Source organism: Lygodium microphyllum, chromosome 6 (assembly GCF_053477565.2).
Source record: "Lygodium microphyllum isolate KBCC chromosome 6, Lygodium_microphyllum_v1.1.10, whole genome shotgun sequence".
NCBI classification, from domain to species: domain Eukaryota; kingdom Viridiplantae; phylum Streptophyta; class Polypodiopsida; order Schizaeales; family Lygodiaceae; genus Lygodium; species Lygodium microphyllum.
Genome location: NC_141140.1, coordinates 110711645 through 110724228, shown reverse-complemented (window position 1 = coordinate 110724228; position 12584 = coordinate 110711645). Strand labels below are relative to the sequence as shown.

Sequence of the window (12584 nt, the reverse complement as noted above, 5' to 3'; positions counted from 1 at the left end):
CAAAAACATGGAGCCCCAAGAGGAACACCAAGGAAAAGGGAATTCTCTTGTAAGAAAATCTATCTTATAATACCAATAAGCTTGTTTATCATGTTTCATATGATCACAATGAAGAAAAGAACACCAGGCACAACAAATCTTCATACAGCATCATGTAGATCTCCCACGGATTTGATAGAATCAACCATATTCTTCAATATCTTCACAAAATCCATCAATAGAACAAAGAAAGCAAAGGAATACACCATCTTTGAATGGAAATACATCACATAGTATTCATCTTCAATATCTTCATAGTCTTCTCTCTCAATCTCTCATATACAATCACTTTGTTTTTGTAGAATTGGTTATCCCTGACTCTCTCTCTCTCTCTCCATCAATAATACATCATATCCTCACTATAATCTCTCAAAAATTACTCTCAATAATCCTTCTTAGGTCGTGGATACCTCTCCCAAGAGGTATGTCTGATATGAAGAGTCACCAGAGCCACTACAGTGTCTTTTCATAGCTCACTACTGTCACTTCACTCTAATCTTCACTTGAGTCTTCAGCAGCTACTTCTTCCACTTCTTTCAGCTCTTTTGCACTTGTATTCACCTCTTTCCAAGGCTAGAAAACTTTCCCAAGCTACACATACATTCTACAGAACACATACAGAAGCATACAGAACAGTCTACAGAACAGTACCAGAACAGCTACAGTACAGAACAGAACAGAAACAGAAGCTCTACAGAAGACCTACAGAAGGTTACAGAAGGTCATCAAAACCACATAACTCATTCTCAAACCATTCCAAACTCTCACAAACCATTCAATAAGCTTTCACAATCTCAATCTTCATCAATCAATACTCCATCCCTCCTTACAGAAGACAATCATAACAAAACAGACCAAAACAGAGCAAAACAGAAGGTATACAGAACCAATCAGAACCTATCAGAACATCACAAAACCACCAATAAACATCATGAACTTCGAAAACACAATCAATATCATCCAAAACACTCTCAAACCACTTCCAAACCAATCAATCATCTCATAAAATCAACCATTCAGCTCTCAAAAACAACAAAAACCAGCCAAAAAACAAGTCATTTCAACACTCAACATATTTATCTAGGCCGCCCCGCCTTACTTTTTTCTTGCTATTTCCAAATGTCGATTATCACTTACTATTTTAGTAGTTATCATTTATGGCAAACAACTGCTATTCATAGTAACTTGTGAAAATGATAATTCCAGTAACTTCTAATGTCATTGGTAGCTTTCTTCACATTTTTGAGTCTTGTAACCACTAGTTTTGATTATTTACCATTTTTAGCAAGTGTTGTTCTAAATGGTTTTGGATATTGTTAATAGTGAAGCTTAATATAAGTATAATGTCTAGTATTGAATAGTAATTTGATATCAACTCTCTTGTTAAAGTCAATGTATGTACAAAGCAAATTGTACATGCATCTTAAAGTTCATATAAATCAATGTTATTTTAACAAAAGTGTTGATAAAATGATTTGATATATTGTGTTAGCATATAGGCATTATACTTTAATAAATGTAAAGCTCATAGCTATACCTAAAGAATAAGAGGACCACAACCCATGACCTTCTATGTCTAGGTTCTCTCAACAAGTTCTCTCAACACAACTAGAAAGACCACATGCAAATATGATTTGGAGGGTAAATTGTGGTTTGGTCTATCGGCATCAAAGAAGTTGGTGTAATTGAACAATTCCTCATAAAACAGAATGTAATTATTGCACCTACCTATGATGACTAGTTTATCATGCACCACAAACTAGACCAATTCAATAAAAGGATGAAACAAGGATCTAATATATGTATGTTGAAGCATTGGGTTAATGTTTCTGATAATGGCAAACAAGGCCTTGATAAATCAATTGTTTGGTGAGAGAAAATGTATCTCCCAACCCAATTCAGCATTTTTAGGTGGAAAGTGGTCTATGCAAGTCTTTCTATAAGGTCTATGCTCAAGTATGAGGTTTCTTTGCCCACGATAGGAGGTAATATTTGGCCACAACTTTGTTAGTTACTTTGATAAACATGGACACCACCCCATTATACATTCAATAACTTTTTAACATTGCACCAACGGTTATGCAATAATATCTAAAATATAACACACCTTAAAATTGACAAAATAAAAAAATAGTATTGCTCACTTGATAAAGGCATTTTATTTCATTATCTTTGGTATAAATGTTTTACCTTGTTCCTTTAAATACAAGAGATGCTCACAATGGCAAAAAGTAATATTCGAGAATCAAACTCAAGGCATATACATTATTGACTTGTGTCTAACTTCATTGCCAAATAGGATATGTATGAACAAGTGTAAAGCCTAAAGAAGCAATAGATTATCATCTAAAGAACCAGCATTATATCCCTTTTATTCCAAGTAACATAAGTTTCCTAAATAATCAATCTATATACATCATATGGCACCACAATGAAAAAAATTGAGCGCTTTGATAATTTTATCATGTAGATTTAGTGATAAAGGAAGGGTTCACAAAGGAGTGTTAATGAGAGACGTATAGAGTGACACTCAATAATGCACTATGTTAAGAGTTTTACAAAACAACATTTAACTTAAAACTTTGGGGGATCTCCAAATGAAATTCCATGTATTCCTTCAGTTTATGTATTGCATCTCATTTTACAGCAAACCTCTCTCTCTCTCTCTCTCTCTCTCTCTCTCTCTCTCAAACAAACAAACAAACAATAGAAGGCTCAATCTCTGAATAGCCTGTGGGTTCCAGGCTCACTCTCTCAATAGTAGCCTGTGATTCCTGACAAGGGGAGGGATAAGCATGGCATCAGGTTCGTCAACATCTGTGAGGACCATCTTCGCGGACTTCAAATGCACCCTCACGGTGTGGAAAACATGGCATACACCAAAAAAAGACTAAACATGAGAAGCTTCATGATGACCTCGATCTTGAGCTAAATTGAACTGATCGCTGAGCTTGCATTCCTCAAGCAAAACACTGGCTTCTATATGAGCCTTGTCAAGGCATCCATTGGGCTGATGAGAAGCTGCATATCGACTAGAATGCCTATCATGCAACCAAGCATTATATAGAATCATATGTGAGGGGTAGAGAGAGAGACAGAGACAGAGAGCACTTCTGGCACAAATTATGTCAAAAAGCATAACCATATCCACTCGGGGCACTTTTAAATAGTGCTCATCTAAAAGCTTTAGTTCTACTTGCAAGCTCACTCACACCACACATCCTTCTTGTGTGGATTCAAAGCTTGGCTCACAAGTTATTATGAAAACATAGACAGAGTCGAGTGCACACGTGCATACACACGCGTGTTTTGTTGGCATTGGCCTCTTGGTCTTTTCCCATTCTGTTTTGTGCCAATCCATTTTCTTCATGCACATTCATCAAATAACAACGGATTGATAACTGATTAAGAGGTGACTGTATGATGGAGCATGTACAGTTGTTTAAGTATGAACAAATGTTTGCCACCTAAAGGATTTAAAAATGTTGCTATATGTTTCTGGCTCTATTTCCTGTGATCAATAATTCCCTGGCTTGAGCACCCCACCAAAAAAAAAAAAAAAAAAAAAAAACTCCAAAACCTGAGACCCTTCTGATACTGAGAACAATGAATCTGTTTTAACCATGCAGCCTTCTTTTCCTATACAGTCCATGATTGTGCAAATATCCATACAGACCTACCACAGCCATTACAAACTTCTAGAAGGCTGCAGCTAACTTTTGATCACAATAACCAAGGCTAAAGGCTAGTTACCCTGGGACCTCCTCTGATGCTTGGAATTCAAAATTTTAATACCCTGCCTTAGATAGTTAGATAGAGATCAGTATTGTTATATCTCCAGCTTATCTATCTGTCAGTGGGCCCTAGAAGGGAGTCAGCCTTAGAAGTGGGGGAGATTTCTTAGTTCTTTTTAACTGAGTCTTTCACCATAGACTACTCTCAACACATCATTTTAGCCGAGCAGGAGCAAACTGCTACAGCCAATCCACCTACTGAAACTCAAACACCACTGTAACCAAAGTACGAGCAAATTGCTGCACCCAGCATTGTCCAATCAAGCTTGACGACTAGAACCTCATTTATTGTACTTTTTGTTTGTTAGCTGCACTGCTGCAAGACCTCCCCAGTTCAAATTTGTGAGGTTTCATAATTGGAAAACGGAAGATATAAAAGACATCAATCTCTGTCAAGGAAGTGGTCTGACCATATGGCAGACTTCTAGAACACTGCTGCCATGACTGGATTTTGTAACGTTTCCATAGAACTGGCCACTCAAAAACAGCCATTGAACTGTGCATTACACTGCTCAGACAGTCTGTGCATGCTCATTTTGGGTGTACTACCATTATGCTGCAAAGAGCATCTCAACCCAAATTATATGTGACAGAAGCATTGGCAGGTTCAATCCAGATGACATTATATCTATGATGTACTTTCTTTCTTCCTTACAAGTGCTGCCTTCAAAAGCTAATGTGCAGTCAACCATCCATAACAAATATTGACTACGTCCTCTTTCCCATCATCTATAAACCACTTGATCTCTTACCACCTAGCCTGGTTTCAATATGCCGCTTGCCAAGCATGCAGATCAGGACATTGCTTTGCTAGAAACCATCTGTGATGATTACTAGCACCTTGCTTGCCCGTGAAAGGACAGAATGCAGCTTTGACCATACACAGATTAATGTACCATATATCCCTTTATTTATTGTGCAGTGAATACGAACTAGTTTAACCACTTGGCAGAAGCATTCTCTCTAATGTGACAACTCCAAAACGAAAAACTAGTTAATCCTTTTTAGGTTGGAAGTTTGATTCACCTCTATGTCCGTGTGCTCCAGCAGATCATTTTGGCACAATGTACTTCCTACATACTTCCGTACCATTCAACATTTGGGGTAATTTCTTTCTACACAATCAATAAGGTGTGGTTCACCTTCTTCATCAATACATATTTGTCCTAGGACAGATACTAGATTAGGCACATAATTACTGCACTTCATGTGTAAACTCAGGTTCTCTAAATATGAAAAAATGTCCTTCCCTTGGTTGTGACCGACAACAAATGCATGCACCCTTTCATTCAGCTCTATTATTGCCTTTGCAGGCTTCTTTTTTGCCCCTAAATCTTTCCTCAACTCCTCTAATCTCTCTGCATCACTCCACCTGCCAGATTTTGCATAAGCATCTGCCATCAGTGAGTATGCGGCAGCATAATCTGGATCTACAAGGACAAGCTGCTGAAAATATCTCTCCCCCGATTCCACTTTGCCAAAGTTTCTACATGCATTAAGCAAAGCTGTCAAAATTTGTCGTGGTAGAGGACCCTCTATCTTTTCAGCAAACTTCTCAGCCTCATATAAATATCCAGAACGGGCAAGGAGGTCAATGATGGAAATATAATGATCAGCTGTTGGTTTGATTTTGTACTTTTCAGTCATCAACTTGAAATACTCTTGACTCTTGGATGCCAGGCTGGCATGGCTACACACAACAAAAAGACATGAGAATGTAAGAACATCAGGCTCTATACCCTGGTCTTGCATATCCTGAAAACATTGCACAGCTGCATTGCCCTCATGGTTTTCGCCATATGCATGTATCATGGTATTCCATGATATGACATCCCGAACAGAGATCTCAAACACTTTTTGTCCTTCAATGACAGAGCCACATTTGCCATACATGTCTATCAATGTGTTTCCCATGTAAAGATCTTTTTCTAATCCCAACTTCTGAATTTCCATGTGCACTTCTCTGCCTTTTTCTAAGGCACCCATGCTGCCACAAGATTTCAAGAAGCGGGCAAGTGTGATAGCATCTGGAATCACACTCTCCAATTTCATCTTATCAAAACATTTGAGCACTTCCTCATCAAGCCCTTGATCAGCACAACCTGATAGTGCAGCCCATGATACAGTGTCTCGAACAGGCAGTTTTCTGAACACCTCCTGTGCTTCTACAAGTGAACCACATTTGACAAACATATCAACCAAGGAATTACCAAAAGAAAGATCCCTTTCGAATCCCTTTTTTGTTATCTCAACATATAGTTCCAGCCCCTTACCTAATGCTCCTACACTGCCACATGCCTTCAAGCAGCAGAGCAGCGTGACAGTATTTACAAGCACACCCTCCAATTGCATCTTTTCAAAAGAATCCAGTGCTTCCTTACCAAACCCATGTTCAGCATACCCTGAAATCAGTGCTGTCCATGAAACCACATCTCGATTTGGCAGCGTGTCAAACACCTCCCGAGCTTCAACAGGTGAACCACATTTGCCAAACATATCAACCAAGGTGTTCCCAATTGCAAGGTCACTTTGCAATCCTTCTTCAGCAATCTTTGCCTGTATCTCTCTGCCTTTTTCTATAGCTCCTATAATGCTGCAAGCTTTCAAGCCACCAACAAAGGTAACAGTATCTGGAGTTATGCCCTCATCCTGCATCTGTTGAAAACACTCTAGTGCTTCCTCCCCGAGCATATGTTCAGCATACCCAAGAATTAGTGCATTCCATGACACAGCATCACGAGTTTGCAGCTTGTCAAGCACTCCATGTGCTTCTGACAGCAAACCGCACTTACTGTACATATCCACCAGTGTGTTGCCAATGGACAGATCTTTTTCCAATCCTACCTTGATGATCTCAGCATGTAATCCTAGACTTCTTTTTATGTCGCCAATGCTCCCACAAGCTTTCAAACTACAGATAAATGTGATAATGTCTGGACCTACACAATTTAGCTGCATCTGTTGGAAACAGTTCATGGCTTCCTCACCCAACCCATGTGCTGTATAGAGCGCAATGAGTACATTCCAGGAGACCAAATCTCGAGCTGGAAGCTTGTCGAACACGTTCTGCGCTTCTGTGAGTACACCACATTTGCCGAGCATATCCACCAGGGCATTGCTCACAAAAGAATTTGTATCCAATCCTGCTGTGATGATCTGCTGATACAGTTCCCGAGCCATATCGATGTCTTTCAGTCTAGCACACAAGTTGAGCAGCGCAACATATGTGTAGCTGTTGGGTTGTACAGCATCCTCTTGCATTTTCTGATGGAGGTGGAGAGCATGCTGGAATTCTCCACATTTTATGTAGCCAAAGATGAGCGAGATCCAGGAGTACCTGTTCCTGAGCGGCAAGCCATCGAACACCAGCCGGGCTTCCAGCAAGCTTCCACATTCCACCAGCATTGGGACAAGGTAGTTGCCAAAGATTCTGTGGGCATCCAGCTGGTGCTGACGGGTGTAGGCGTAAAGGCGCCTGGCATAGGACAGATTCTTCTGCTGCCGGCATTGCAGCAGTGCGTTTATGAGAGTCGTGTGGGCAGGCAGATCGCCCATAAGTAATCTGCTGTGATGTTTCTTCAATGAAGGTCGGCATCTCCTACAAATCCTGAGGTATTCTCAGGTCCCAACTGTGGTATTCAGAGCGCTCTCTCTCTCTCTCTCTCTCTCTCTCTCTCTCTCTCTGTGTCTGTGTCTGGCAGTCCCAAATTCTTTGTTTCCGTGAGTGTTGCTGTGAGATTTCAGAGGTTCAACAGTTCTCGCATCGACGGTTACTCGAAGGTGACGGAAATCTGTCTAATTGTCGAAAGTGAAGTAAACACATCGCAGGTCTGCTCCTGCCGGACATAGCTGGTAAGCTTGAACAGCTTTCGATGGATCTTACCATTCCAATTTTAAAATTTATTGATGTGAATGACGAGAATTTTCAAAGTAACATTGAAACTACATAATCGTAAGACATTCCCAGATTCTAAACCTTCTGGCGGAGGGAGTGCCCACCATGTCTTTTCTTGCGCGCCTTAGGAAGGCTGTAGTAATCCATTGTTCTTCTCTTACTTTTTTTGGCATTTTCTACAATGTCTACTAGATAATATTAAAATATTGTTATACCTTGTTAGGTAATGATGTTGCCATGGCCAATTAGGGAATGGGCCTCTCTCAACTCTCCCAAAATGGGGACTACCTAGAAAGAACACGAGTGGCTCTTAAGGCTATAAGTGCATTGATAGCAGCTTAAGGGGTTTGACATGTGTGATGCTAGGAGGCATATTACACAGTGGATTCCGTGAGGTTTTACGGTGGATTCCATAAACTTTGTTGACCGGGGCTCATACACAAAGTGGATTCTTTGTGCGAGAAGTTGATGGGGACGTCTATCATTTTCGGGCGTTTCATTAATTTAGTGTGTACATGGGTGATTCCATAGCGGGTGATTCCGTAAAATACATATTAAATTAGTAAACGTTTATGAGTTTAGAGTGCGCACTCGTGATAAATTAAGGTTAGGATTGATTTCTAACCAGTTGATTTATTTATGTAGCTGAAGACTGCTAGGTATTCACTTTTGTCAGTTTAATTGTATTATTTTACTAACAATTGTGAATGCTTCAGTTGATATGTAGAGATAGCAGCAGTGGCGGAGGAAAGCATTGGAGGATAGCGTGTATTCGAGTTATTACTTATATTTTGATGGGCGCATACCTTAGGCATGGTGCCTATATTTTGTCGCGCCTATTTATTAAGGCGTTGGATATTTATTTATTATTTTGTATGCGCATGGGCGCACGATTATGATATTTGTATTTGGACATTGTATTGGGTATGCCTGACTCTTTGGGCGCCCGCCCATTAGCTTTATTTCTATTTGGCACTAAAGCAAACTCAAAAGCCAAAAGCGTGCTATTTTGTAATTTGGGCTATTATTTGAGCTTGAAGATGATTAATACATAAAATACATGCTTTGTGGAGTGCTCACACAAGGCATGGGGGGAGATTGCACCCAATTGGTCTCTTGTTCATGTCGTGCATGCTTTCTACCTTGAGTTATGTGCAAAAAGTAGAGTTCTTTTGTTCTTGGGGACCTTTCGGTGCTCACTACGCGAGCATACAGCATCCAATCTGTGCATCAATGTGACATCTTGTCCCATTACATGCACGCAAAGCTCTTCCATTGGGAAGAGACCTCTACTTACACTGGTGAGGATGGCCAACACAAAAAAAGACTAGTGAGACAGACAATGCAACAACCATGGAAATAGACTTTTTGTCAACAATCAAGACATGGGTCAAGACTTGCCTAAGGCTGTGACGTACCAAATGCTAAATATAGTCGATAATGTTTGGTGGTCGTATGGGGTCTTTCCTAGCTGCCACTGTTCACACTCCATTGAAATATTTGGACTTTGATCAATCTAGGCGACCCGAAGTTCATCTCGCAAGGGAACGTCCTGCCTCATTCCACGAGGATCTCGACATGAGTGTTTCCTGCTGACCTAACAGTCTCATGTCTTTAGCTAGCTCACGTTCAGAGGTGTCCTTCGAGGGGCTTCTCATCTGAACGGAGACAGATCATTATCCTTGGTTCATGAAATGCAACATTTTTTTCCAATAATGGGCTCGGGTTTGTGGAACCCTAACGCATTCTAGCACAACCGATGCACCTTTCCCCTAAGATAATGATCAGCCCGAGTCCTAAGACTCTAACCCTAGGTTAAGTCATCATGTCGACTCTTATCCTATTTTTCCTTTTCAAGAAAGCACCCGACTCATCGGGTCCACCATGCCATCAAACACCAATCATCGGGAAAGGTCGCTCACCCGCTTCCCTTTAAATGGTGTTTTCTTTAGTTATCTAAATAGAGCATACTACCACGTTGTTAAACACATAAAAACAACTTCATTAATTACCCTTTTAGTAAAGAGTTCGTTTCACGTCTTTGTTAATTCACGATACGAAAACAGTGAAACTAATCCTTTCAAAACATTGGATAAAAGCATATTTATATATTTTCAGTTCCGCCCTCAAAACCAGAGGTGTGTGTCTACCCTCAAAATCCAAAGAAATGTTCCAAGCTTGCATTTCCAGGCTCCAATGCAAAACCGCATTGATAACAGTAGAGATTTCTTCCCCGCCGACTACATATTCTAAGAATAAGTTCCGACAAGAGCCCCATCATGGTTATGAGTCGCTATAGGAGGGAACCTTCTGTACTAGACCGGCCGTTCGTCCTAAGCGCTAGTCAGATGCTCTAAGAAGACCAAAAAATATATTCAACTCGTTCGAGCTCTAGTAGTTGATCCCAGGGGAAAGTCAACCACTAAAATCGCCCTTAATCTGGGCAAGAATATTTTCTTCCATTAGTGAAGAAATCTCAATCACATCCAGGTTTCGAAAATCAGAAACCATCAACTATCTAGTCCTTTGCAATCAATATTTCTTGAGCAATTGATGCTACTGAAAATAGTAATTTATAAAGCCAGTTATAACTTTATCGAAAAGATTTTTCAATGACTTTGATTTTAACAGCCAATAATTTCTAAGGATTTCTATTCCCTGCTTCTTTCTTTTTGCGGCTATTGAATTTTCTACGTGAAGACTTTGTTTGATTTGTTTTTCCAATTTTCTAATTTTTCAAAATTATGGTGACCAATTCTTTTCTTTCTTCGATTACCTTCTTTCCTTATGACATTTTTTCTAAGTTTACTAAATCAACCATTTCCTATACTTCCATATTTATTTATTTTGCCACCTAAGAGTTAGGAAATTCATTTCTAAGTAATAATATATATTTCGTATGTCGTCTAGGATAGTTTATGATTAGGAAAGTCTTTACATGGCCAAATCGATAGACACTATTCTTATTTAAATGAGTCTTCAATTCTATTAACAATTATCATTATCATAGAAATAAGTCATATATGTTTAAACGTTCATAGAAACCATTAATTTTTAGTCAAGAGAATAACTCAAATTTCAATTATGCATCTAAATAATTATTACTATAACTACACTTAACTTTTAGAGATGGACTTAACTAATTTGTCTTTAGTTAATATTTAATATTTTTAAGAATTCCACTAATGTCATTCTTATAAGTGTAATACTAAAATTTATAGTTAGCTCAATCATGGAAATAATTTTAATATTCTATATATGTTTCTTTAATACTAATTCTAATATTCTAATAATATTAGTTTTCTAATAGATTACCTTGGATAAGTCTTAAACTAGATATGATGGTAAATAAGATTTTTGACTTAACATTTTATGTAAAAATTCATATAGCATAATAGTTAGCACAACATTCTAAGTTAGAAAATTTCAAGCATATTTGTTTATTCTTTAGTATAACATTCTATGTTAGGATTTTTTTAGATCATAACAATCATTCTTTTTTTTAAATTGACTTTATTATCCCATGTATATATACAATTAAGTTTTTAATTATTTCCAATGACTAGAACCTAATCTAACTTTAAATATAATTAACACTAATTCTTTATTTCTAAAAAATAAGTATCATTCAATTAAAAAATCACCTAAATGCTAATATTAAAAGTCAATTTTGATCATTAATTTATTGAGCTTTTCTACTTTAAAGTAATAACCTAATTCATGCTTTCAAGAATCAAATATTTTTTATTAGTTTTTAAAATAAAATAGTATTTTCTTAATTTATTTTAGAACATAGTTTTGGCTAGGATTATTCATAACCGGCCCCGCATTAAGTGACGATGTTGGCATCATAGCCACATTTGGGGATGATGCCACACCTTGTCTTCTTGGTGGCATGATGAAGATATTTTTGAATTTTAGAGAAAGAATAAAATTAAGAGAAGATTTTGGTAGCGTAAGGGTATTGTCGCCGCTTCTTTAATCGCCCTTTTTCACAGCAGAGTTTGTTTAGCTCCACACTCATGCTCTCGCAATGGAGGGGAGGGGTCTTATTTATAGAAAGGGGGGGGGGGGGGGGGGGGGGGTGGAGGGGATGTTGCCTACATAAGCGGCATTTGAGGTGTGCCACCATGAAAATGATGGGTGATAGGTTGATTAACTGGGTGTCAGCTTGTTAAAATTTTCTAAATTCTTTTTAACATGAAAATGCCATATGTAGGATATTTCTAGTGAGGTGGCAGTTTGAGATTTTTCAAAAAAATCTCATTTTTTTATTTTAAGAGAAATTTAGAAAGAGGGAATGAGGTGTCCTGATGAGATTGGAAGTGGCTAAAAATATATTTTTTAATGAAAATTGGAAAAATTAGAGGAGAAGTATGTGGTAGCTTAGGAATTTTCAATCAATAAAAAAGATTCTTATTTTTTATTTTTTCATGAAAAATTAGAATATGAGAAATGAGATGTCTTGTAGAGGTTAAAAAGTACTAGGATTTTTCTTTAAAAAATTATACGATAGTTGGAAAAATAGGAAAATGAGTACTTATGTGGTAAGAGATGGGAGGAAAAGTACACACTCTTTCTAATCATTGCTTATCTCTCTCTCACCATGTATCATTCTCTTATATAGTCCTACTTACAATTGAACTCTTTGTCTCTTTTAGTTAACTACTCTTTGGCTTTTAGTTAGAATTAGACTAAGTGGATGATTTTTCTTTTCTTCCCATTTTGCATTTTCATGCATGCATAATTTCTTACGGGTTTTGTCGACTACTAAGGTAGAGTTTTTATTATAAGGAATAACGCACATACACTATTGAAAATAATTAGCTCGTGTTTGCAAAAACCGTACATCAAGA

The 12584-nt window shown here is 38.0% G+C and overlaps 1 protein-coding gene across 1 annotated transcript; it reads right to left on the bottom strand.

The window, feature by feature from the left end:
• Positions 1–4925: 4925 nt before the first annotated feature.
• Positions 4926–7388, bottom strand: LOC148034964 (pentatricopeptide repeat-containing protein At3g03580-like). The gene has a single exon (XM_087680745.1). The coding sequence runs from the start codon at positions 7386–7388 to the stop codon at positions 4926–4928; it is 2463 nt and encodes an 820-aa protein (XP_087536871.1).
• Positions 7389–12584: the final 5196 nt, after the last annotated feature.

Bases quoted from the DNA above. Each gene is read 5' to 3' on its own strand.
- LOC148034964 (XM_087680745.1), bottom strand. From the start codon at position 7,388: ATGGGCGATCTGCCTGCCCACACGACTCTCATAAACGCACTGCTGCAA.